Below are 24,323 nucleotides of genomic sequence, written 5' to 3' on the forward strand. Positions count from 1 at the left end.
AAGTATAGCTCCCATGGTATTTTATTTTACAAAACATCAACTGTTTTCATTAATGATGAAACTCTTAAATCCACAAATTATTTACACTTTAGTTTGCTCATACATCAATAACATGAAAAAGTGAGACAGATGCTTTTCAGTGGGATAATGCATACACATATATATAGTGAAAACTTTCTAGCAACCTAATGCTTGAATAGCTGCATATTACTTTGTTTCACTCCATATGAGGTTTGATTTCTAGTTTGCTCAGGGCTATAACCCATCAGTCACATCAGAGCCTGGAAGTTGGATAAATTCGGTGTGCTAAAAGAACACTGGCCTCAGGAGACCAAGCCCTCCAAAACCAGAAAATCAGCTCATCTGTAAACAAGGACAAGTTTGGAGAAAAATGAATTACAAACATATTTTGCTTTGCTCTGTCAGAGCAAGCACCTATTTTATCCTTCCTTTCCCTAACAAATACCAGCCTGTACACTGCTCCCTGGCCCGCGCAGCCTCCTCAGCCGCACACCAGGTTTTCCTGGAGAAATAGTGCACGTCACTTTGAGCTGAACTCTGCTCTGCTGTCTGTAACGCGCAAACACCGTGTCTGCTCCCAAAGAGCCCGTGAGAGACAACTGACAGAAGCTAAACTGTGCTGGTAAACACAAATTCACAGTACGAAACCTTCACAGAATCCCAGAATGTCAAGAATGGGAAGGGCCCTGGAAAGCTCACCCAGTGCAATCCCCCATGGAGCAGGAACACCCAGATGAGGTTACACAGGAAGGTGTCCAGGCGGGTTGGAATGTCTGCACAGAAGGAGACTCCACAACCTCCCTGGGCAGCCTGGGCCAGGCTCTGACACCCTCACCCGCAACAAGTTTCTTCTCATCTTTAAGTGGAACCCCCTGTGTTCCAGTTTATATCCGTAATAACCATTCATCGCCCCCGGCGAGGCCTGAGGGAGGAGCCGCAGCGCCCCCGCGCGGCCAGGCCGGGCCCTCGGAACGGGACACGGGAAACATGAACCCAGCAAAGGCCTCCGGTCCCGGGCCGGGACACACACCGCCCAGGGGCTCTGACACCGCCCCGCACCCCGGGCAGCCAAAACCACCGAGCGATAAACCTGATCTTCAGACTTCCCCAGAGAGAGGCGGCGAACCGCGCTCCCGGGCCAGCGGAGCCCGGTACCCAGAGCCCCCGCTCCCTCCCGCCGCTCGCCGCTCATGCCGAGCGGCCCCGAGCCCGCAGGAAGCAGCCCCGGGGGGACGAGACCGCCCCAGCCCCGCAGCCGTCGCTCGCCAAGGCCGCTTCCCCCGCGGCCACGCTCGGGCGGTCCCCGAGCCGCCCCCGCCTCAGCGCCGCGGCCCCGGTCTGCGGGAGGCGCCGAGGATGGCGGCCGCCCCCTCAACAGGGCGCGACAACCCGCAGCCCCCGCGGAGCCCGCAGCCGGCCTTGCCCTCCCCCGGCTCAGTCCCCCGGCCCGGCACAGGGGCGGGCAGAGCCTCCCGCAGCCTCACCAGGGGAACGCGGCCATCTTTGCCGCCCGTCATGTGGCGCCGCGCCGGGCAGCGCCTTCCGCCGCCATTTCCCGCCCCGCCCCGGGCAGCGCCTCAGAGCGGGCGGCGGCCGCGGGAACTGCGGTGCCGGCCTTGGGTGGGACTGTGTGAAACACTGCTGGGGGCAGTGCCGCAGCCAGCAGCGCTCGGGGACGGGTTTGAACCCACTGCCCCTTGTCCTGTCACTGGCTGTCACCGAGAAGAGCCTCGCTCCATCCTCCTGACACTCCCCCTTTCCATATTGATCCCCAGGAATGAGTCCCCCCTCAGTCTCCTCTTGTCCAGCTCCAGAGCCCCAGCTCCCTCAGCCTTTCCTCACACGGGAGATGCTCCACTCCCTTCAGCATCTTGGTGGCTGCGCTGGACTCTCTGCAGCAGTTCCCTGTCCTGCTGGAACTGAGGGGCCACAGCTGGACACAATATTCCAGGTGTGGTCTCCCCAGGGCAGAGCAGAGGGGCAGGAGAACCTCTCTGACCTACTGACCACCCCCTTCTAATCCACCCCAGGTACCATTGGCTTCCTGGCCACAAGGGCCCAGTGCTGGCTCGTGGTCACCCTGCTGTCCACCAGTGATGTCCTCAAGTGATTTTTCAATCCAGAAGGAAAGAAATGCAGTTTGTTTTAGAGATTTTAAGTTTATTGTGAAGTATATTTTAAGTAAAAAGCAAGACTGGTGAAAATGAAATAAAGTACAAAAATAAATACACTTTTATAATGATATTACAATTCCACACAAAATAAAAACATAAATATGTTTAAATACAAAACACATCAAGTACAAAACCAAATTCTGGCACTTGTCAAGTGAAAGGCCTCATTAAAGTTAAAAAAACCTCATGCTGCAATGTTTTATTACACACACTGGAAGCATGCTTAAAGTAAAAGAGGTTGAGATGTGAAACACAAGGTAAGCACTCACTTTTACTAGCACTTAATCTATTTTTTAATTGCCTATGCTAATAATAGAGCACATAAACCAGCCTCTCTTTAACATCAATGTTTAGCAGTGACCTGTCACTGACACGGGTGATCCCATCACTGGACATTATTCTCCGGAGGTGTTTCCCCCTCTGGGGACAGTTGGGAACCAACCCAGAGCTCTGGATTCCGCTGGAGCAGGAATCTTGTCTCTGGCATCTTGTGTTACGTCTGAAATGCTCAAGATCCGCAGCATTTGGATGAACTGGGGGTCATCCTGGTGTGAGCGCTTCAGTTTACACCACTGGGCAGCCCTCTCCAAGCTTTCAAATAAACTTCATAGCAAAGAGCCACCAAGCAGGGTCATTCTTAAAAATGTTTAGGGCAGCGTTCTGGCACTTTCCAAGCATGCAGTCTGAGGAACTTACTGCGTGGCATAAAACATCTGTTGTTACCAATGGCCCCAGCTGCAGGGGACAGACTTGGCGGCAGATAAAAGCCACAGCCAGTGCCACACACCGCTGCCCAACGTTCCTCTTCCATCCCGTTTAACACAACATTTTCTGTCTCTCATCTCTCATATCCACGTCAACACGCTACAAAGCTTCCAAAGTTAGGTTAGTGCCTTACAGAATTCCTCAAGCTAGAATAGTATCCATCAGTAGGAAGAGCAAGGTGAAGTAAGAGCACAATCTTTTCATGCTAGATTTTCATAAATATGAGAATGTGCTTGTTGGGATGTGGTAGAGACTCTTCTCCCCTCCTGAAAGGATGAGTTTGGAACAAGGGCCTGTTAGATCATGGTAGAAGAGAAACTGCTCTGAAAAATTGCGTCTGTCATCAATGAAATAGAAGACATCCAAATTATCTTTGTGGACAACAATTTATAAGTCTAAAATGGTAAAATAATTAAAATCTTGACTTCTGAAACTTTTGTAGAACATATACGGCTCTTTATCTTGGCCAAAAGTTGTTTCCATAAGAAAATGCAGTAGACAACAAGGTGAAAAATCCTAGGAATCTTCCAGCACAGTGGGTTGATCCACCACATATATAAACGTGCAGTTTCAGTTTAGTAATTAAAAGTACATCTGTCTGCCCAGCAGATCATCGGGATCCATGTCTGTCCCACTCGGCAGAAACACAAAACATTCAGGCCGTTAGTATTTAAACCGAGGTACATTCAAAGTACACCAGGTACATTCAAAAGGGCTGCTGACAAAGTCACTGACGGAAGAGCTTGGGTTTGGTTTGGTTTGTTATTTAACTGCTTTAACTTCGTGGTATGAAACAAACTACATACACACGACTTATTTATGGTGGCGATCATACACAGAAATTGCAATTTTAAGTAATGCGAAAAGCATATGTTAGATGCAAGAATTAGAGTGTGAAAAAGCCACAGCTGAACTTACTGTTGCCCCGTGGTGGTCTTTAGATGAACAAGATTATGAATCTTATGTGTACACAGCAGTATGAATATATAATAAGTTTTAACATGCAGTTTTCCCATGAGCATTAGAGCTTCACAGCCCTTTGTTACTTCAATACGATTGTATTCATGTGTCGTCATGTGGATGCGATGAAGTACGTTTATCATTTCTAAATATACATATAGAAGACACAATATTTGAACCAGTGCTGAGAATGCCATCAGAAAATAAAACATTATCCCAGTGAGTGCTGTCGTCTTAAATTGTCACAACATTTGGCTTCTTTTTTTGGGTTCTTCCTGCATATGCTCCTAAAAATGAAGTAGAAACATGACCCATGTTACAATTAGTACTACTGGTTTTTGTAAGAGGATCATGCAACAAAAATAGCTGAAAAAGTTTAGGATCATTTTTTTAAAGCAGTATTATATATTCAGTGGCTGCTTTTAAAATGAGCCTTCATGTTACACCTAAAATGCCTTATATAAACTACCTATATGTTTCAAAGTAACGGCATTTTATAGTATTTTCTTCCTCAGTAACTATCCCATCTTCTTTTCTGCTACTTTAAAACATCTACAACTACAAATCACAATTTTTTAAGTCTGTCACATCACCAAGACGGAGGATAAATGACTGAGTTTAACTATGCTATGTACTACTTCTAAACAATCCATTTAAAATATTATTCAAGTCAAAGAGTTAACTCTTCCCCTTTCCCCTGCTGCCTCATTAATAAACCAAGGGACAGCTGTAGGTTTCCATATGTCAATATACACAACCAGAATTAAAAGTGCAGCATGAATAACATCATCAGGCAGAGCCCTTAAAAACAGAAAGCTGCTGAAGTATAATAATCAAAAATAATACATAAGCAAATCTCCCCAAATTATACATAAATATATACATATAAAACCATATTATACTATGCATAGCACAAGTATCCTCCAGTACCGAGGGTTTAGCACCGCAGGCTGTTTAACAGTAGCACAACCTCTGTGCGGCTGGGGCAGTGACCCCGTGTCCGGCAGCGTGAGCCAACCCAGAGCAGGGAACGCAGGACAGCCACGGGAAAGGGTCAGCAGGCAACGGGGTGGATGTGACACAGTGAGTGACCAAGTGACAAAGATCCTCTCGACGCTCTTCGGTTACTCTCTGCACAGCTGTGGTGGTTACAGGTGCCCAGGGGCCACATTCAGCGCAGCTCAAAGCAGCTTTGGAAGCACCTGCAGAGCATCTGCAGCGGGACCCCCTCACCCCCAGTGTTACTGCCCCCTCACCCCAAATGCTGCTCCCCCCACGCTGGTTCCAGGGCTCTGCAGCTCACATGGAACCCCACAGGACACCCGAGGCGGATGGACTGTGTCAGTGACGTGACAGCACCTCTGAGCTCTCCCCAGGTGTGCTCCAGGTTACACAGGATCTCACATACAGGACAGTATAGGGACGTGTAAAGCACCCCAGCAATCTCAACTAAGGGACGGAAGAAGCCAAATAGCATTCGAGAGTTATGGTCCTTCTGAATACAATTATGACCCAGTCTATTCTAGGGGCACGGGGAGCACTGACATGAGGCCTCTCTCCTGTGACACAAACTGAGCGGCTGCTCACACACAGTGTGTCTAATGCCTTCCCACCATGCTGGCCTGGCCCTCGCACACCACAGCGCACACCTGACACCCCTGGGACCCTCACACACCTGACACCCCTGGGACCCTCACACACCTGACACCCCTGGGACCCTCACACACCTGACACCCCTGTGTGACCCTGATCTCAACCACCTCCTTTCTAACACCATCAGACCACACTGAATGCCCGGCCTGGCACACCTATTGACTGAGCATCTCTGTCCTATTGAAAAGAGTTTTTAAAAGGAATCTACAAATGAGACTCTTTACAGATTTAGTAGTTTGCACTTTTCGGCACTGAACTCTGATGGAAGGAGTACAAACCAACAGTCACTAAATTTAGGGTCACCAGTTGATTCCTACATGAAACACCTTCTTGTCAGTGACAACAATCAATCGGAGCAGTATTAAAGCTACAAAGTATTTACAGGCAGAGTTTAAAATAGCAATTGAAAGAACAGGAATAAAAGAAGAAAACTGTTGGATGAGAACATTACTGTTTTCTTCTAAGGGTCTGCCTCGCATCTCATTTGGATGCATAAGAAATGTATATATAATAGCTGTATTCTACTAACTCTCCTTCCCTTTGCCTCCCTAACAAACACAATTTAATTGGGAGCCAGGGATGAATGAAGACAAGAAATTAAGGATTACAGGTGAGGAGTGTAGCAGCCTGACATAGCTGCAGGTATGAATAAAACCTGTATTGCCCAGACCAAACCATTGCTACAACTCTATTTTCTGACACGTGCAACTTCTGCTAAAATAAGAGCAGCATACACATTGGACTTCTTATTCTTTCTTTTCAAATTGACTTGAGATTACATTGTCCCTGTCTATGGTCCTTCCCAGACAGAACTTGTTGCCTCATTACAGATGATTGTCAAGGATCTCTCTTGAAAAGATAATTTAGTACTTCAAAATAAGATTTTAAAAAAATAATAATAATTAAAAAAATCCCTATTCAACATACTGCCAAGCCTTTCACTAGTCATGTTTTATCCATATATAAAGAGAAGTATTGAAATATATTCAACTTAAGGCTTTTTCATTATTGCATAATTATGCAGATCATTTCTTTCATGCTAAGTGTTCCCCATCTACAAATTTCAGAATGCATTTCTGTTCATTGACTACAAGCTATTTAAAGGAACATATGGAAAGATTGGTATTATGCCCTGAGAACACACGTGGTGTCCAAACACAAAATGAGGTGACGTTGTGCCACCAGAACCGGCCGGCACAGCGTTGGTCAGACGTGTGCTGTAAGCTCCAGGAAAGCCTCCACAGACGCATTCAATAGCTTTCCAGATACTCAACAAAGAGCGATAAGGGAAGGCAAAGGGAAATTTAGAGACGTATCTCAAAGGATTCTTTTTATTGCCAAGTTACCTACTGTCACAACTTGGACAGTTATGCCTGTGATAACCTGAGGGCCTGAGCAGCACAGCACACGCTGCGGCACAGAGGGGTGAGAAAGAACAACTTAACGGGCGTCTGACACCAGAGCGTGAGTTACACGAGATGAGGGATGGCATCCAAACCTCAAACAAATGCTGAGCTTGACAGTCACAGCACCCTGGGACCACTGCTCTCTGTCACACTGTAGCTGCTGGAGGTCTTTTCTTCAGCACTCCCACTTCCCAGTTCATACCAGCCACGGTTTTGCAAACTTGCAAATGAAAATTTGCCTCCCTGGCTTTATGGTTGTTAAGATTACATTGCTTACTTCATTTTCTTCTTTATATTTCTGAGAGATTATTTAGTGGCTTTGCTAATTTTTCTGTGGCGTCACCGAGTGCAGCTGATCCAGCGCCCTGCACCACTGCAGCGCTGACAGCGCCGCCCGGAGCTTGGCAACAGAAAAACACAAGGAACAAACCTTGGCTGTAATCTCATTGTTTGCTTTTTTAATTTTGCCCTCCTTTATTTTTCACTTCTTCAACCTGCAGCGCTCCAGATGGGTACGCAGAGTTTCTTACTACACATTCTTCTACCGCCACGTCTCTTGGCTTCACAAAGTGCTATGGAGAGACCAAACACTCTGGAGAAACATCGTGTTTAAACAGCGCACACGCTGCACTAAACCTCGGATCCTCCCTGCCAGGGCACTTAATAAACGGAGAATTTCTCTTATAGGAATGGTTTAATAACGTAATAAATAAAGATAATTCAGATCACTATAGAAAACAGTTGGAAATCCTACTACATTATCATTAGGAAATCCTACTACATTATAATTTGCCTTATTTGCCAAAAATTCCCAAGTTTTATACTTTACTCATGCAACGCAAAGTGTAATTAAGACCTTAAATGGTTTTTAGATGTATAAATCACTTTAAGCTTTGATAAATTATGGTTTGTCACTTAAATTTAAAATCTGATTAAAAATACGGAAATTGTATCAGATGTTTCACAGTGGTTTATTCCCTTCATGCTGGAACGGGCTGAAAACTGAGAGGTTTGGCACTACTATCAAACCTTTTCAATAGAAGGTCAGCGATCAGTGATATCTGTATGCAAGTTGGGGAACACTCCACTTTGAAAATCGGATCGTTAAGACAAACATCCTGTAAGATACTCCAGTAATATCTACAACTTGAGGACTGATGACTCAACGCCGAGCTGACACTGCCCTTTCAACGCGCTTCGTGTTGAAGACGAGTTACACATGTGCACAAAACTAAGGGTGTAATGACACCAGGATTCTACTCCACGCCTAGTTTGACTACTATTGGCTTCTCCAACAGGTACAGTGAAGAGATCTGGCAAACATTTTTATGATTGGGCAACTGGGGAGTGAAAGCAAAGGAGCTGCGCAGCACATTCCATATCCTGTGCTTACAGAACCTGGAAGTGGATGGTTAAGGTACCGGCACGTGTGTTTGAAGAGACAGATTAAATGTCAAGACATAGCAAAGCGGGTGCACAAGAAAAGGAAAACAATATATCCCCCATTTACTTTTGCTAGATACTAATAACTTACTTACTACAAGATCCAAGCACCAGTTTTCTACACACCTGAAAGAGCCTTGTTAGACACTCTGCTCTCTGAGGCCTTCTTTCTATTTTGCTCAACCCCCTTCATTGAGGTCTTAGGGGTTCTAATTAAATATAAAAGAGTTAATAAGTCACTTGCATCAAAGTTGAAAGGCTGTATCCAAAATATAAAGGCACTATCAAACTGCGTTTGGCATGAAAACATTTTCTAGTGTCTCCCAAGCCACCTCCTGAGCACATGTACAATTCCTACTGACATTATTATGGCTTAAGCAGATGCATTAAATGGGAGAACATCTCCCCATCAGCCGATTTTTACAACTCGATTCGAGAAACCAATTCAGTTCAGACACCGTGGCGTCACAGTCTACACGTACAAATACACTAATTAAGTGGAAGCAAAGCTTCATGGAATGAATGTTACAAATAGAAATGCTGGAACACAGTGTAAATGGAGACAATACACGAGAGGATGAGAACACTAAATACTTCTGTCAAGTATCAGGTAAAACAAAGCTTCATCACTCTCTCAAAATACCACGAGAATTAGCTTTACTTTGAACAAGAGTTGCCCCAGCATATGCAAATATGATTCAGAAATCACTGTGCTCTTGCACTTTGCATTCACGTTCATTTTCAGGCTCTAAGCATGCAGTGCCCTTACCCTTGTCTGCAAAGCAGCCTGTGAACGGGGGCATTCTGTCCTTGATTTGGTTGAAGCACCCTGTTAAAAGACAAACTCCTATTACTGCTGTTTCTCTTCTTTAAACATACAAAAATCTCGTAAGGAACACTGAATTACGCATCACATTTCGCATAAAAAGCTCACAAAACGTGTAGGCAAACGTGGGAGGAATTAAAATTCCAGAATAGGATTACTCCTTCCACTATTTAAAACAAAGAAACAATAGAGCACAGATAGAACTGGGTTCCTACGCATTGATCAGAACAGCCAGGAAAAAAAGGATTGAATTGCATATTGAAGCGTGAACTTTTCCTCGCAACTGAAAGCTGCTTATTTTCTGACAGCTTTCTAAAGATATCAATGATCACACTGCAAAGTGACGGGAAGAACAGTAGTGGTGTCAAACTGAAGCTTCAGAGATACCAACAGTGTATCTCTCAGAAAAACCTCAAACCTGAGCACAGATATTGAAAGCCATAAATAAATAACATCTGAAGATGAAATTTCAGAACTGACTTAGAATAAATATTTTCTAACGAGCTAATGAACCCTTTTCTCAGCCGATGCTAAATCAGATTTGATCACTGGCCATCAATAGTGGCAGGAATTGAGCGGACTGACGGCAAACCAGCAACGCAGATCTAAGAGTCTACAATTCTCTAGAAGCTCGTCATCTTCACTCACCGGCTTTCAGGAGTTTTTTGCTTTATGATTATTTTTTTACTTGGCATTCCCATTTCCGAAGCCCTAGTGAAACAAAGGTATCGAAACATGAAAATAAAATCATCATCTAGGTCTTAAACAGGGACAGCAAGAGCAAACCCAGCCGGGATCTCCACCCACACCCCCCGGCACAGCCCTAGTGCAGACTGTCACTTTTGTGGCACAAGTGTTTGGTTCCTGTGTCGCAGGGTAACATCTGCCACATCTCCCCAAAAACTTTGCCAGAGATAGTTTAACCGGTATCTCCAGGGCTAAGCACTTCAGAAAGATTGATAAAATAACCTGGAGCACTTTTTACAATGTACAAAATCAACCACAAAGTGCGCGGAGATCCCTTTGCTCACCACTGAAATACACAACTTAGAACTAACATTTTTCTCCCATACAAACAATAAGTTTCTTAAAAGTAAGAGCAAACTACTATTAGTAAATAACCACACACCTCAAGACTTCATTTATTCATTCCTCCCAGCTTGCAAAGCAGCTGTTACCCCAAAACCATCGTTTCCCTGTTCCCAATGTCTCCTCCCATCCCCGCGCCCCCGTCCCAGGCAGAACTGCACGTACTTCATGTATTTCTTCCTGTCCAGAGACTTCTGTGTGGCTGTGGAAAGCGTCACCCTCTCCCTTGGGCTCTTCACTTTATCCTAACAAAGCAAAAGGACAGAACCAACAGTAACAATAGTTACTGCTCTTATAGAGCTCAACCCCACATCACCTGCCCCACCGTAAAACAGCCCCACCAGTGTTTTCAGTACTGAGCTCACATTCAGGCTGAATTCAAGGGTTATTTTCTTTCTATAAATTATAGGATCTTCCTTATATTATCAGATTTTAAAAGTTTGTATGCCATAATGAACTCATATTTAAAGCGTGAACTTTTCGTTATTACTTTCACCATGTTTTCCATTCTATTTTTATGCACTAAAAGTTTCACCGTATCAATCTCCTACTGCAGTGATGTCTTTTTATTTGACGACAGTACCTAGAGAAGCACAATTAAACAAGAAATAGATTTTAAAAGCTTTTTACTGGGTGAGGAAGAATCTCTTGAAAGCAAAATGATTCAGTACTTAAACTCTTAACACAATTTACATTCTCTTGACTAGAACCAACCATTAGCCTGAGCATCTTCTCTTTACGAACTTCACGATCGTGACGCAGAATATTCATTCTTTCCGCTGCCTCCATTGTAAAAAAGATGTCGTGGATGTCATACAAAGCAGCTCGCAGCTGGAAAGAATAATCAAAATTACAACCAATTATTTGGTTAACAGTCCCATGGTTTCGATCATCAAGCTCCTCTTGCTTTCAATCTAAACACTTGAAAAGATCATTTTAAAATCTCTTAATGAGTGGGCACAAAAATGGAATCTTCTGTTGAGGGCCACAGTTTAAACTTTTGGCTTTGTTCAAAGTCACCGTATTTATTCTACAAAAGCAGAATAGCTAGAGAAGTTGTTTTAAGAAGTTAAAATAGCGTCACCTGAGCCATTACTCTCTCATGCAGGGACGCGTCCTGTGCTGAAACGTTTCCTCTTTTCAATGGTGCTTCAGACTGGAAAGTTCTGATGAACTCCATAGTGTCCTGCGGAAGACGGGAAAATGAGGTGAAGCACGAAGCACAGTCCTGCAGGAGAAAGGACCGTTTCACGCTGCGAGCAGGACGCGCAGCCTTGGACCTGGGGACACTGAGCAATGTGACGCTCACATGTTCACTGATGGACATTCCCAAATCCTTCCAACCATTAAAGACAGGAGCAAAAACAAGCAGGAGGAGAAGCTGCACAATAAAGACGCTGATCTTACTTTTACAGTCTGCTTAAGATGTTTCAGCTTCTCTGTCTGCAGGAGTCTCCGAGTGAGAAAGCCCTTGGCCACAGCAGTGATCTTGTCAAACTTCATCTGTATCTCTGGACTGAAAACCTTAAAAGAAAAGAAACAGCTTCTAAACATTCCATAACAAAGCAAGAATTATTAATTATTTCTCAAATAACATCAACCATGTGACATAGGTTTTCAAGTAAGAAAGCAGCTGTTGAAGTTTCGGCTAGGCCAGAAGCACCCACCATTATATTAACTTAGCAGAAGCAAAATATTGTTATATTATGATTTTGCATATATGAACACTGAGAAAAATATCCTATATAGTTCTCTTCCGTAATCAAAGTTGATATAGGAAGGGATACTGATTTCTGGGAGATTTATTACTGCGCAGCTATTACAATGTTAACAGTGCCTTACAAAAACCAGAGGGCTTTTTAAGCTACAAATAAACCCCTTTTTCCCCCCTTTACCTGAGTCCACCTGGTTTTGATCCTGTTACTTGGCCGAGACACTGAGGTTTTTATAACTCCACTACCTGACGGGCCCCAGAGAAAGAACGACGTTTCGCTTGTTGAAGCAAAGCTGGTGGGTGTTGCAGCACGAGCAAAACCTGCACACAACGCAGAACGGACACTTCAACACACAGACTTCGTCCATGAAGTAACGACTGCGTGTGCGTACACACACACACACACACACACACAATCATTTCAGCTGGAACACAAACGCAGCGCTCCATGAAAACAACAAATGTAGATAAAATCAAGCACATATACAAACTTTAACTCTGGTTTCAGTCAGGAAGCCTTTTTGGGCTTAAGAACAAAGCAGCTCCCAGTGCTGGTAGGTATTCTTATTCAAGCTGCAGATTATATTACTTAGTATTGGGAGGAAAAATGTCCATATGCTACAGCATGAAAAAAATCACTTCCTTAATGTTAAAATTGCTACAGAAAATCTTATTCACAAAGCACCTCAAAGAAAATGGTCTTAAAGTGTTTAATGTCACTATCACAGATCCTAAAAATGAAGGAGGAATAATCATGCAGTTCTACTCTCAAATGGAAGTCCCTTTGCTGTTTGCCTGCTAGAATATCCAATTCCCACCTGCATTCAGTAAGTGCACTTTAATTCACTCAAGAAACAGAACTCAGCTTGGAGGCAGCAGCTTCGTTTACAAGGTCAGTTACAGGCAAGAAGCAACCTCTCTATTTCAGATTCATCTCCCAGCAAAATCTGCCAGGAAGACAAAGCGCAAGCTTTTGTTTTGGAGCACAAGTGTGATGGAGCGGCTGAGGGACCTGGGGGTTCAGCTGGAGAACAGGAGCTGAGGGGAGACCTTCTGATCTCTGAACTGCCTGAAAGGAGCTTGGAGCCAGGGGGGTCGGGCTCTGCTCCCCAGGAACAAGCGCCAGGAGCGGAGGAAACGGCCTCAAGTTGCGCCAGGTGAGGCTGAGGTTGGATCTGGGAACAATTTCTTCCCCAAAGGGCTGTGGGGCGTTGGAACAGGCTGCCCAGGGCAGTGCTGGAGTCACCATCCCTGGAGGGCTGGACAGACGGACATGAGGTTCTCGGGACATGGGGCAGTGCCAGGGGTGGGTTATGGTTGGACTTGATCACCTTGAGGGTCTTTTCCAACCAAAATCATTCTATGAACCTAATGTGGAGGAGGTGAAAGGTGTTCCCTGCAGGTAAGACCCCAGCACAGCCCCCGGAACCCTCCCCAGCGATGTCCTGTCCCACCTGCGCAGCCACAGCTGAGGACGAACGTTCTGTGCACAATGCAACCCCCCCTTGCCCTCCATCCCTCATCTGACTCTTAGCCTGTTCTCCTCAAACATGCCCTGGAACAACTAGACACAAATGGAGCAGTACAAGGACGGCTGAAACTGCGCTAAACGCCAGCGAGGCAAAAATGCGACAGAGACTGCTTCTGCGGACGCTGTCGGCAGCTGAGGGCAGCAGCTGTGGGCACGTGGTGACACGGGACAGGAACAGCCCGGTCACCCGCACAGCACAGCGCTCCATCCACCCACGTTCTGCGCTCGCGGTTTTACCGATGCTGGTGGAGTTGGCGTGCCGGACGGTCTCCAGCTCAGGCTCCACGCTTTCCAGCAAGCCGCTTTCGCTCTTCTTCCTCCACTCCAACTCCATCCTGCTGTTAATATTCACTTTGGAAATCTCTATTTCTGTTGTAGCAATCTTCTTTCCTTTCAACTTTCTCTCCTGCTCTTCCAGTTCCTACAAAAGACAGAATCAACTATTAGACTATTTTCTAACTCTGCAAAGCAATAGAATATACATTTTAAACCCAAGTGCTTCCTGACAAACCACAATACAACATACGTGACCTTTGTTTAGAGTGTTTTACCTTACCTTCTGCAATTTCTCCTGTTCCCTCTCCTGTTCCGCTATCAGGATCGACAGTTGCTGTGCGTGCTGTTCTTCAAGCCTCTTCCTCATTTCTTCAAAGGCCAACATTTTGGTTTTTAAAACATCTTCTGAGAAAACACATTGCAGAGAATCAAGCATTCAATATTGCCTATGTGAGTTTGCCACAGATATACACGCTTTAAACAGGAGCAAGTGGCATCATCAGTAAAAAAGTACAATTTATCTTCCATGTCAAGTTTCCATTACGTGTTGCAAAGAATCTCATCAGTTACTACAGTTCTTCAAAATATTTGAGTGTTCGTATTTGGGGAATAAGCATGTGAATGTGTGGCAGAATGCAAACCCCCTCTCTCCCCCTCCGTCCTCCACTATGGAAGGAGCAGACACATCTCCCTCTCTCTGCTGCTTGAGCCTGACAGCTGCTTTTGTTTGGCCCCAGAGCCCCTGGCCAGGGCCGTTAAGAGACAGGAGAAGGGAGCGCAGAGGCACCAGGGAGCCGCTGGGTGCCCGGGCCAGTGTGGGGGATGTTTGGAAGCGCCAGGGGCACCCACAGCCAGTGTGGGGGTGCAGAGAAGCTTCTGGAATGCCCACAGTCAGATCTGATCGGGCTGTAAAAACGGGATTCCCGTCGAGATTCCGCCCCTTGCGCGGATCTCGTGGAGCACGAGCTGAGCCGCTGCCGCCAGGAGCCACTGCCCCCCCGGGACGGAGACTCCGCTTGCCTTGCCGCCGCGGCTGTGAGGAAAAGTAACCCTCGCGGGATTGAGAGTGTATCTGCTTTCCGTGCACGTTTGCACGTGTATTTATACTTTCCGTGCACATTTGCACGTGTATTGATACTTTCCGTGCACATTTGCACGTGTATTGATACTTTCCGTGCACATTTGCACGTGTATTGATACTTTCCGTGCACATTTGCACGCGTACTTCCCATGCTCAATACCAGCACATGTACAAATTAATCCTCGCAGAATGGCGGGTGTATTTTCCTCCCATCCTTCCACATGAGCACGTGTAATATTCCATGCACATTTGCACGTGTGTTTCTCCTCGCAGGATTGCGAGTGTACTATAAATTTCCCCTCGCAGGATGGCGAGTGTACACTTTCCGTACTCAGTACGAGTACGTGTGTCCCTTTACAATAACCCCACACCGTGTTCAGGCAGGTGTGGACTCTGCCCGGACTCAGGGGCGGCTCCGGCATTGTTCTGGTGGAGCCACGTGCATGCACTCTGGGGAACTCCTGTTGTATTAGTTGCTGACCCTTCATAATTTTCCTCAACTGATATCCGAACCTGTATTCAAGTCACTTTTGGAGTGCTAAACCCTGTTTCTCACTGGTTTAATACAAGTTGTTTTGGACCCTGCTGTCCCTTAAACTAACCTTGGGGGGCCTCTGTGACAGAATGGAACAGCAGTAACATCAACCGAAGCTGTATTAAAATAGGGACAAAAAAATCCTGCTCTGAGAACAGTATAATTACACTTGCTCAAGTGAATTAATATGATTTATGCCACTTCAGCTTGATTTGGTAGAGACACAGATGTAACAGTCTTGAATTGGAAGAAAACACCTATATAATGGTACAAGACAGCATTTTCTTAGTGAAGCTGAATTAAAATTTCTCCATCCAAATGGGTAACTAGTATTTGTGGTGTCAAATGATACCCCTGAGAATAAACACTGAATTCACAAAACTGATAGCGTTTTGGTTGACGCTTCTTCACATTGTTCAATCAAGTATTTGTTACCAATCGCTGTTACAAGACTCCTGACTCCAAGCAACTGCCAAGACAGCAGTTCTGCCGTTCCGGAGCGGTTACAAACGGCTCGGGTAGAAACCTGAATTTCGGAATTTGTCATGAAGTGAAAACTAGAGAAAGAATGAAGTCACTGAAAAGAAAAGATAATTTACACTCAGTAAAACTTTAGCCTTTGATTTATATATTGATTTAGAACCAGCAATGACTAACGATCATCAGGTTTTTTCCTAAAAGACTTAGAAACTGAGAAGCTTCAGAAAACGCGGCAACTCTAGCGACGTGTTACCTGCTGCCGCGCTGCCAGGGGCTGAATTCTTCGGGATGTAAACCGATCTCACAGCGTATTTCTGGTCCTGCAACCACTGCTGCTCTTGTTCTTCCATTCCAGCTGTTACAACACAGGGACTGTTTTCTTTTTGGCAATTGGCAGCGTCCAAATCAAGTCTACGTTTCACCTTTTCAAAACTATTTTCTGGAAACTGCTCGCTTGCCAGGGCAACGCTTGGCGTGTCCATCTGCTGGCGCGTGTTCTTGCTCGGCATTAGCAGCGGGGACGGGTTTTCTACGTCGTAAGATTTATTGAGCTCTACTGGAGAATTACATTTCATGTTTTCTAGCAAAGCGGAGGGTTTGGTCTCATTCACAGCCAGGAGCTTCTGTGTTCCTGCAGCCTGACTGACGGCAAACGCTTCACTGGATTTTGGAGGGACAGGATCAGCGCTGGTCTCTATTTTATATGTCCCTCTGCTGTCCAGCGCTGTCCGTCCTTCCGGGGCGGCCAACAACGCTGCTCTGCCGTCCGAGTGCCCGAAGGAAAGGCGATTTGCTTTGCCGACCCCCACCCCGTCACCAGGGCCCGAGGAATTCCTGTGGACACCGGGAGCTCTGTTGGGGTTCACCAAGTCCAGCAGGAACTTTGGCGCTGACTCAGACACGTTATTTTTATCTGCAAGATCTTGCATGATTAAATCCATTGCTCTACTCTTGCCCTTAGGACTCAACTCGTAAGCATTCACGGGGTTACTTATGACGATGTGTCCCATCGATAAAGGTCTTGGGCGTCTCCGGTGCATTTTAGGGCTCATGCTTGGCTCCGGGCTTGGTAATTTGGAGTAAGAGCCTGTGAGGCTCCTAACAATGCTGCTGTCACGATCAAACACTGAAGTCTTTTTGAATTCTTCATCCGAATCAGAATCCACCGATGGGGGTGGTGTTCCAACTCTCATAGGTATGTCCACCTTTGAAAAACTGGACAAAGCTGATACACTTGTGCTATTTGTATGAGCAGAGGCACCTTGGAGAAGGGTGTTTGATTTATTAAGACTGGGCTTATCAAGTGTGGGAGCAGCGCAAGTCCTGCCTGTAAGCTTTGCTCTTTCTTTCCCGGAGTCAGTTGTTTTAACCCCATCGTTCTCTTTATCTGAATGACTTTCGCTCACGCTCCTCTTGGAGTTACTTTTGGAGCTCCGCTTGCTTTGCTCTTTCTCCACGCACTCCCTGGATTTCTTCAGCAGGCTCTGCAGACTGGTGCCACACGGGTCCTTCTGGGACGCCAGCTTGTCACACGCGGTGTCGGGCGATGCGGCCCTCAGACACGGGGCAGCTTTGCGGTGACCCTCGCTTTGCTCTGAAAACACATTTTCTTCCACTGCTTTAGCTGCCCGTGTCACACCGGGTGTCACCTGCCCAGCGCTGTCCGGTGGCCCCGGCGTCTGCGCCGGTTCCGCGGGACCAACGTCGGAACACAAACCGACGTCTGACGGAGCTGCCAAGTCAGCCGGAGCTTTGGAAGCCGGGTCAGGACAAGTATTCTCAGCCTCTCGTGCGTTCATGTCACTCCCACCAGGTCCTTTCCTGATCTGCAAATCAAAATTGAAAAATAAAGAAATCATGCATTTTGGATGATATTTCCTCAAATCGCTGCAAGCGTCACCTGAAGAATTCTGCCAAAAACCAATGCAAATTTTCAGTTTGACTGCTACCAATTTCCTTCAAATTACACAGAGTGCAGCGCTCTTTGCAATAAGAAAAAAGATTATTGGAATTAAAACATGAATTTGAACGATGGTCCGCTCAGAATTTTTACTGATACCAAGGACCCGAACGCAAACGTGCTCTTCTCTTCACAAGGTAATTTGGACATATTCACCTAATTTTGTGGTTTCAAATTATCTTCCGAGATTCCTCTTAAAATACGAAAATATCTTTACATTAAATGAGAAATGTAATTGAAAAAAAATCAGCATGAAATACTGTTTAACCTACAGACAGCTGGGGAGAAATCAAAATAGTTCCTAACAAAAACAGTGGAATATTTCGTAACTTCTTTCCTAATCCAGAGGCAATGAAATATGAAATTTTGTTCGTCAAGTACTTGACTAAACAACTTCATTTAAGTGAGAATTACATGCTACTTCTAGCCAGCGTTTGTTTAAAAGGATTCTCACACTAAGATTATCCTATGGGTTATCCTATGTACTGTAACTCAGTTATCAAGAGGAAACCTTTGAAAAATACCCTTACTTTTGTATTTCATTGTATTGTTCCCGGTGTGCTCTCCAAGCCCAGCACACGGCACAAACCAGGACGGTACGTTTGTCACCTCAAGGAACTCAGCAAACCAAATGGAACTGTACTTGTTTAAGCAAGAGGTTAATTTAAAGACCGTTACAACTGTTGCAAAGACAAAGGCTCCCACTCGACGAGATGTAATTAATAGTCTTTGCAACTTCAATCTCTACTAAACTCATCACTGATGCAGCAAAGAACACAAAATAGCTGCAGTAAAATTATAAAGCACACAAAACAACTGCAAGTTGTTGTGAAGGCAGTTTTATTTCTGCAATTAAGGTTGAATATAGATTACTTTCTGATTAAGCTATAAGCTTGCAAATTGGGTGGTTGGATTAGATGACCTTTGAAGGTCCATTCCAACCCAAACTGCTCTGTAATTCAGTGAAATAAAGCAAACCAGCTGCACCAACTCCAGGGGTTTGTCCGTTTGTTTTTACAATCCAGTTGTTTCAAACAGTTACAAAAATAACAGTCGGTCACGTGCTGTGATCTGTCTTTTGTACGCACCAAAACAAGCAGAACAGCACGTCCCGTGCATTACAACGAACACCAATGTTATCACTCAAAATCAATTATCGGGTGACATAGCACGAAATACTATCAAATGCTGGTTCTGTAGCGTTAACCGCTATTAATTCCACGTTTATATTGTGAATGCTTTCTCAGAATGTCTGTAAGCAGCTGCTTTCTCTCGAGGTGTAAGGCAGCTTTGGACTAACGGTACCTGAACATTTTCTAGAATCTCCTGTACACGATTCAGTAAAGCTCTTTTCTGAGAGTTCCGTCTCCAGGTCTCCAGATCCAGTGCTTTCTGCTTATATTGCTGGATTTCCTTTTTCTTTTCGAGGCTGAGCTGCAAAACAGGGTAAGAAACACAGTTTATAGCAACAAATGTGAATTCCAATACGAAATTACGGAAATAAATTAAAAAGAAAAGCAACAGAACAACAGAAGAACAACAATCATCCGAGATGGAAGATACACAAAATGCCTTCTTGGCACACATGCAAATGAACATGAATTTAAATGATAGTTTATGAAAAACTTGTATCGACATTACAAGACACAGCATCAAGTTAAAACAACCCAGGGCTCCGAGTGCAGATCTACAAAACCACATCTACAAGAATTGGTTTCACAGAGTTCTACAAAATTAATTATGCATTTCTTCTATGAAACCTTAAAATATCCACTCATTTGTAAATTAAATAGATGGTTAAGTCTCCAATGTATATCCGTATGATGGGGTTCGGAGACGGTTGTTCCAGCGTCTCTCCGGTCACAGGGACTCAGCTGCACAACCGCACAAACAACCCGCCTTCCGCTGGGCATCGAGCATCAAACATCGAATGACTTAACAGAACTGATGAGCCTGGGAAACACGTTAGAGAAAGCTGCAAACACACGCAAAAATACGTTTACTTAAAAGCTTTTTAATTATCTCAGTATTTGCTTTTCTTTGACATTTTCAAACAAACTCGCATGTTCACTATTTGGAGCGTCAATATGATTTTACGTGAAGTTAAGCCCAGCAGTAACACTCTTCTATTTAATACCACAAACACTTTTACTCCCCTTGTGAAGATAACAAACGGCACAGAATGAAAGCAAACGTAGTCAATATGACAGAAGCACATTTTACCCCTTTACTTGGTAAAATTAAGGTTAGGAATGCTTAGAACACACCAAGCGGCAGGCCAGACCACAGCTCAAACACCTGCACCTTCAGAGGAATCACTACGTGTGGGCAACAAAGCGAGAGCTGAAGGCACAGTCAGTGCACCAGGGAAGGGAAAAAAGCCCTTACCAGAGGGGAAAGCACAGGAATTCCACGGAATTGAATGAGGGAGATGTTTTTCTGTTGAACGGGGAAAGCGGTTTCTCTTTTTATTGCCTCTGCTTGGATTCTGGAAAGATGCTTCTTACAGAATATTTCATAGTCTTCCATCTTCATGTTAACTAAGCTGCAAAAAATAACAGCGTTACTACTGCAAGACCATGAAGGGAAAACAGTAGCACAGCTAAATTTGTACCACTATATTCTGGGAAACAAATTTTACATTAGAAAACTCAATTAAGTTTCTCTTCCTACTATCATTAACAAAAGCTGCAAAGCTGGTTTTGTTTTCCCATATAAACACAGAATCTGCACGAAAAAAAGATGATCACAGGTACACCGAGAAAAAAGCACTGAGATAATCAAGGTCTACAAAACTACACGCGCAATGGATAATTTTAACAATTTCTATCAAAGACTTAATCTTTAAGCTCTTATCAATTGTAAAAAAAAAAAAAAATCGCAGACAAATTTTAAAAATTAAAAGAATGAACCTGGTATTAAAGCAAGACCAGCCTTTATATTTAGGGGGCTGAGAGGAATTGGTGTCTCACTCCCATGAGTCTCCTCCTGCAGGAACAGCTGCTGATGCTGCCCCAAAAACACCAATTCCAGCCCCGTCTCCTCAGAGCCGGGCAGGGCTGGGGGGGGGACCCGGGCAGGGCTGGGGGGGGACCCGGGCAGGGCTGGGGGGGGGACCCGGGCAGGGCTGGGGGGGGGACCCGGGCAGGGCTGGGGGGGGGGACCCGGGCAGGGCTGGGGGGGGACCCGGGCAGGGCTGGGGGGGGGACCCGGGCAGGGCTGGGGGGGGGACCCGGGCAGGGCTGGGGGGGGGACCCGGGCAGGGCTGGGGGGGGGACCCGGGCAGGGCTGGGGGGGGGACCCGGGCAGGGCTGGGGGGGGGGACCCGGGCAGGGCTGGGGGGGGACCCGGGCAGGGCTGGGGGACAGTCAGCGCCGATCACCGCCCGGCCCGGCCTCACAGCGCTTTGTTCCCCCGCCACCCGCGGCCCAGCTCGTCCTCCTCCCACCGCGCCGAGCCCGCCACAGGCCGCCCCGCTGCGCCCGAGCCCGGGCGGCGGCCTCTCCCTCGGCTCCCTCGCCCCGCAGCCCCTCTGGGGGCAGGTGGCCCCGCCGGCCGGGCCTGGGCCCCGCGGCCCTTCCTGCCCGGCGGCAGCGCGCACACCACAGCCGCTTTTCCCAACCCCCGGGGCAGGGCCCGCCGAGCAGCCCCCAAGACGCCGCGTTCCCAGCAGCCGCTCGATACCTGCGCGGAGCCCCGAATCAGCACCCAGCAACACCCGCACGGAACTGACCTGCGGCCTCCGCAGCTGCCCCGCCCCCTGCAACAGCCACGCCCCCTGTCACCGCCCCGCCCCCTCCCCGGTTCTTCCGCCGTGCCGCCCGCGCCAGGGCCGGACGGTCCGGCAGCAGCTTGCTCACAGAGTCACGGAATGTGGGGGACTGGAAGGGCCCTGGAAAGCTCATCCAGTGCAATCCCCCCATGGAGCAGGAACACCCAGATGAGGTTACACAGGAAGGTGTCCAGGCGGGTTGGAATGTCTGCACAGAAGGAGACTCCACAACCTCCCTGGGCAGCCTGGGCCAGGCTCTGCCACCCTCACCCCGAACAAGTTTCTTCTCATCTTTAAGTGGAACCTCCTGTGTTCCAGTTTGCACCCATTGCCCCTTGTCCTGTCACTGGTTGTCACCGGGAAGAGCCTGGCTCCATCCTCCTGACACTCCCCCTTTCCATATTGATCCCCAGGAATGAGTCCCCCCTCAGTCTCCTCTTGTCCAGCTCCAGAGCCCCAGCTCCCTCAGCCTTTCCTCACACGGGAGATGCTCCACTCCCTTCAGCATCTTCAGCATCTCCCTTCAGCTGGAAATGATCAGGTCTAGGAAGGGACGTGAGCTCGATCAGCGCAGCTCCTCACACACCCGAGCCGGGCGGGACACACCCGTCACCTTTGGGTGAGCTCCCAGCTGCGATTCCAGAGGGGTGAGGTGGGACTGGGGCCATCCTGGCTCCCACCCCGGGGCTCCCACCCTGCAGCTGAGCCAGCCGCCCTGTGGGCACGAGTGACGTCTGTCCTGCCGTGTCACCTCAGATCCCCTATGGCTGAGCAGTCCCGCACCGCCAGGAACGCAGACATGCCAGCAGGTATCGATTTCATGGAACATGCTGCGCTGAGGCAGACAAATGCGAGAACTTGTTCACAGCCCCTTTGGGACAGCAGCGCTGTCACCGCAGACGTCCTGTCCCGCCCCAGCTGGGCCACCCACCGCAGGAACAGGAATGAGACCCGGGAGGCAGGTCCAGAAATACACACCTGTGTGCCAGCACCCAGCCCAGCCAAAATTAACACGGATCTATGGAAACATCGAGTTCGCAGTGAGCGTTTAGAGATGTCAAAGCTGTCACTCTCGTTTAAAAAACAACCCCTTCATCTGTTACCTCTTCAACATGCTAAATATTATTGATTTTTTTTAAGTCTTCATCTTTAATCTGAAGTGATTCAGTCGTTTATCAAAAGATTATTAAATGTGTAAGACATTTAATTAGATGTTCCATTATTTGTTATGTGTCTGCATATATGTCTGATTTTTCTCAGATACACCTGGCAGGAGCACAAGACCACAAACAGAAAATAATATCTGAGATGCTCTGAACCAGCGAGGACAATGCGTGACAAATATTATCTTGGCTATTAAAACAAAACAAACCCCTCTAAACCCAGTTTAACAGCCTGTCCCACCTCTGGCTGGCAAGAGTTCCTCACCGCACAGTCAGCTTCTTCCCATCCTTCCCACAGAGAACACAAAACCAGTCCAAATCCTCACTTACGTTAAGGCAAACTCCTTCCCTTGCTGCGCTGTTCTTTTCTAGACCGAGCAGCCGGTTTGTTCTGTTCCCGCCGCTTTCCCGGGGTGATGCTCTGTCCCCTCAGCTGGGGTCACAGGAACCGCTGCCCTGGGTTTGGGTTGTGACAGGCGGGAATGCATAGTTAGATGTGAGATATATACAATATATGTCAGGAACGTTTAAGGAAGAACTGGTGTTTTTATATAACTGAGAACCTGGCGCCTGACCCCAGCAGGGGGGAAGGACCGAGACACAACGGACTATGAATCCTTAATGTAATACGCAGCCTCTTCCTGGAATACGTACTGACACCTGTATACATACTGATACCTGTATTGACAAGTTAATTTAAGTGGAAGGACCGAGAGACATCAGACTATGAATACTTAATGTAAAACACAGTCTTTTTCCAGAATATATACTGCTACCTGTATACATACTGATACCTGTATTGACAAGTTACCTTAGGGGGAAGCGTAGCCAAAGCACCAGGAATCCGTATCTTAGATAGACTGATAAGGGGCAGGGTATTGTGTGCATCGGGATAGTCTGTAAACCCTGAAGCACCAGCCAATGGGGAACAGGGGAGGGAAACTGCGGCCGGGATTTTGGGGGGATATAAGCAGGGGGTTTGCCCTATTATGTGTGTCTGCATTTAGGTAGAACACCTGCTGTCGCAATATCGTTATTAAAAAAAATTGCTTTGCTGAGAGATCCTGCCTGAGCCTATTGTATTTGCAAAGTAATTGTTTCCTACAACATAGAACATTGGATCTAGAAATACAATAATTAATTGAAAAATAACTAATATTAATACTGCATTAGCTGGCATAGCTGGCAAAGCTCCCTGACACACAGCGGACACACAGGTCACCGGCAACTCTCTGGGCAGCGGTACCTTTCCTTTCATTAACACCGTTAATTTTTATTTACGCCATTTTTTATCTGGAATAACCGATATTTTCTCGCAGTGCTGCCCCGCCCTTTACCTGAGCAGCTCGCTCCGCCCCGGAGCCGCCGGCCCTGGTTCTGCGCCTGCGCCTCCGCGCCACCTCCTCCGCGTCCGCCGGGGGCGGTGCCGAGCGGGGATTGGCTGGCGGAACAACGGCCCCGCCCCGGTTAGCTG

The 24,323-nt window shown here is 46.7% G+C and overlaps 2 protein-coding genes across 21 annotated transcripts in view; both read right to left on the reverse strand.

The window, feature by feature from the left end:
- Positions 1-1,654, reverse strand: part of VPS35L (VPS35 endosomal protein sorting factor like) — a 55,339-nt gene extending 53,685 nt beyond the window's left edge. For 3 of the 5 annotated variants that reach the window (XM_065030667.1, XM_065030664.1, XM_065030663.1), the window contains exon 1: positions 1,506-1,653. In XM_065030667.1, coding sequence (XP_064886739.1) covers positions 1,506-1,522 — 17 coding nt within the window. In that variant the 5' untranslated portion in view covers positions 1,523-1,653. Of the gene's footprint in view, positions 1-1,505 lie in introns of all 5 variants that reach the window. The other 2 variants (XM_065030665.1, XM_065030670.1) reach the window with 2 other exon arrangements.
- Positions 1,655-2,160: 506 nt separating this feature from the next.
- Positions 2,161-24,291, reverse strand: CCP110 (centriolar coiled-coil protein 110). 16 transcript variants are annotated; one of them, XM_065030655.1, is made up of 16 exons: positions 24,187-24,291; positions 23,180-23,305; positions 20,303-20,459; positions 19,220-19,348; positions 16,208-17,780; positions 14,139-14,260; positions 13,820-14,003; positions 12,233-12,372; positions 11,745-11,861; positions 11,422-11,523; positions 11,052-11,168; positions 10,503-10,582; positions 9,897-9,959; positions 9,192-9,251; positions 8,549-8,631; positions 2,161-4,207 (listed from the first exon to the last, which is right to left on the reverse strand). In XM_065030655.1, exons 3-16 carry the CDS (start codon positions 20,447-20,449, stop codon positions 4,155-4,157), a joined length of 2,970 nt encoding a protein of 989 aa, XP_064886727.1. In that variant the 5' UTR covers positions 20,450-20,459; positions 23,180-23,305; positions 24,187-24,291; the 3' UTR covers positions 2,161-4,154. The 16 variants fall into 16 exon arrangements, with proteins under 16 accessions (XP_064886727.1, XP_005508547.2, XP_005508549.2 ...); XM_005508490.3 differs by having other exon boundaries at positions 14,139-14,263; positions 24,187-24,257; XM_021295730.2 differs by lacking the exon at positions 2,161-4,207 and adding an exon at positions 7,411-7,551 and having other exon boundaries at positions 14,139-14,263; positions 24,187-24,289.
- Positions 24,292-24,323: the final 32 nt, after the last annotated feature.

This window comes from Columba livia, chromosome 15 (assembly GCF_036013475.1).
Source record: "Columba livia isolate bColLiv1 breed racing homer chromosome 15, bColLiv1.pat.W.v2, whole genome shotgun sequence".
Taxonomy (NCBI): Eukaryota; Metazoa; Chordata; class Aves; order Columbiformes; family Columbidae; genus Columba; species Columba livia.

What these genes read in the sequence shown, in the direction of transcription:
- CCP110 (XM_021295730.2), bottom strand. Translation starts at nt 20,449, where the DNA reads ATGAAGATGGAAGACTATGAAATATTCTGTAAGAAGCATCTTTCCAGA. An exon ending in GACAGGAAGAAATACATGAA is followed by an intron (nt 9,960 to 10,502) that starts GTACGTGCAGTT and finishes TTGTTTCACTAG; the next exon opens with GGCTTCGGAAATGGGAATGC. An exon ending in AGGCTGCTTTGCAGACAAGG is followed by an intron (nt 8,632 to 9,191) that starts GTAAGGGCACTG and finishes ATATTTAATTAG; the next exon opens with AACCCCTAAGACCTCAATGA.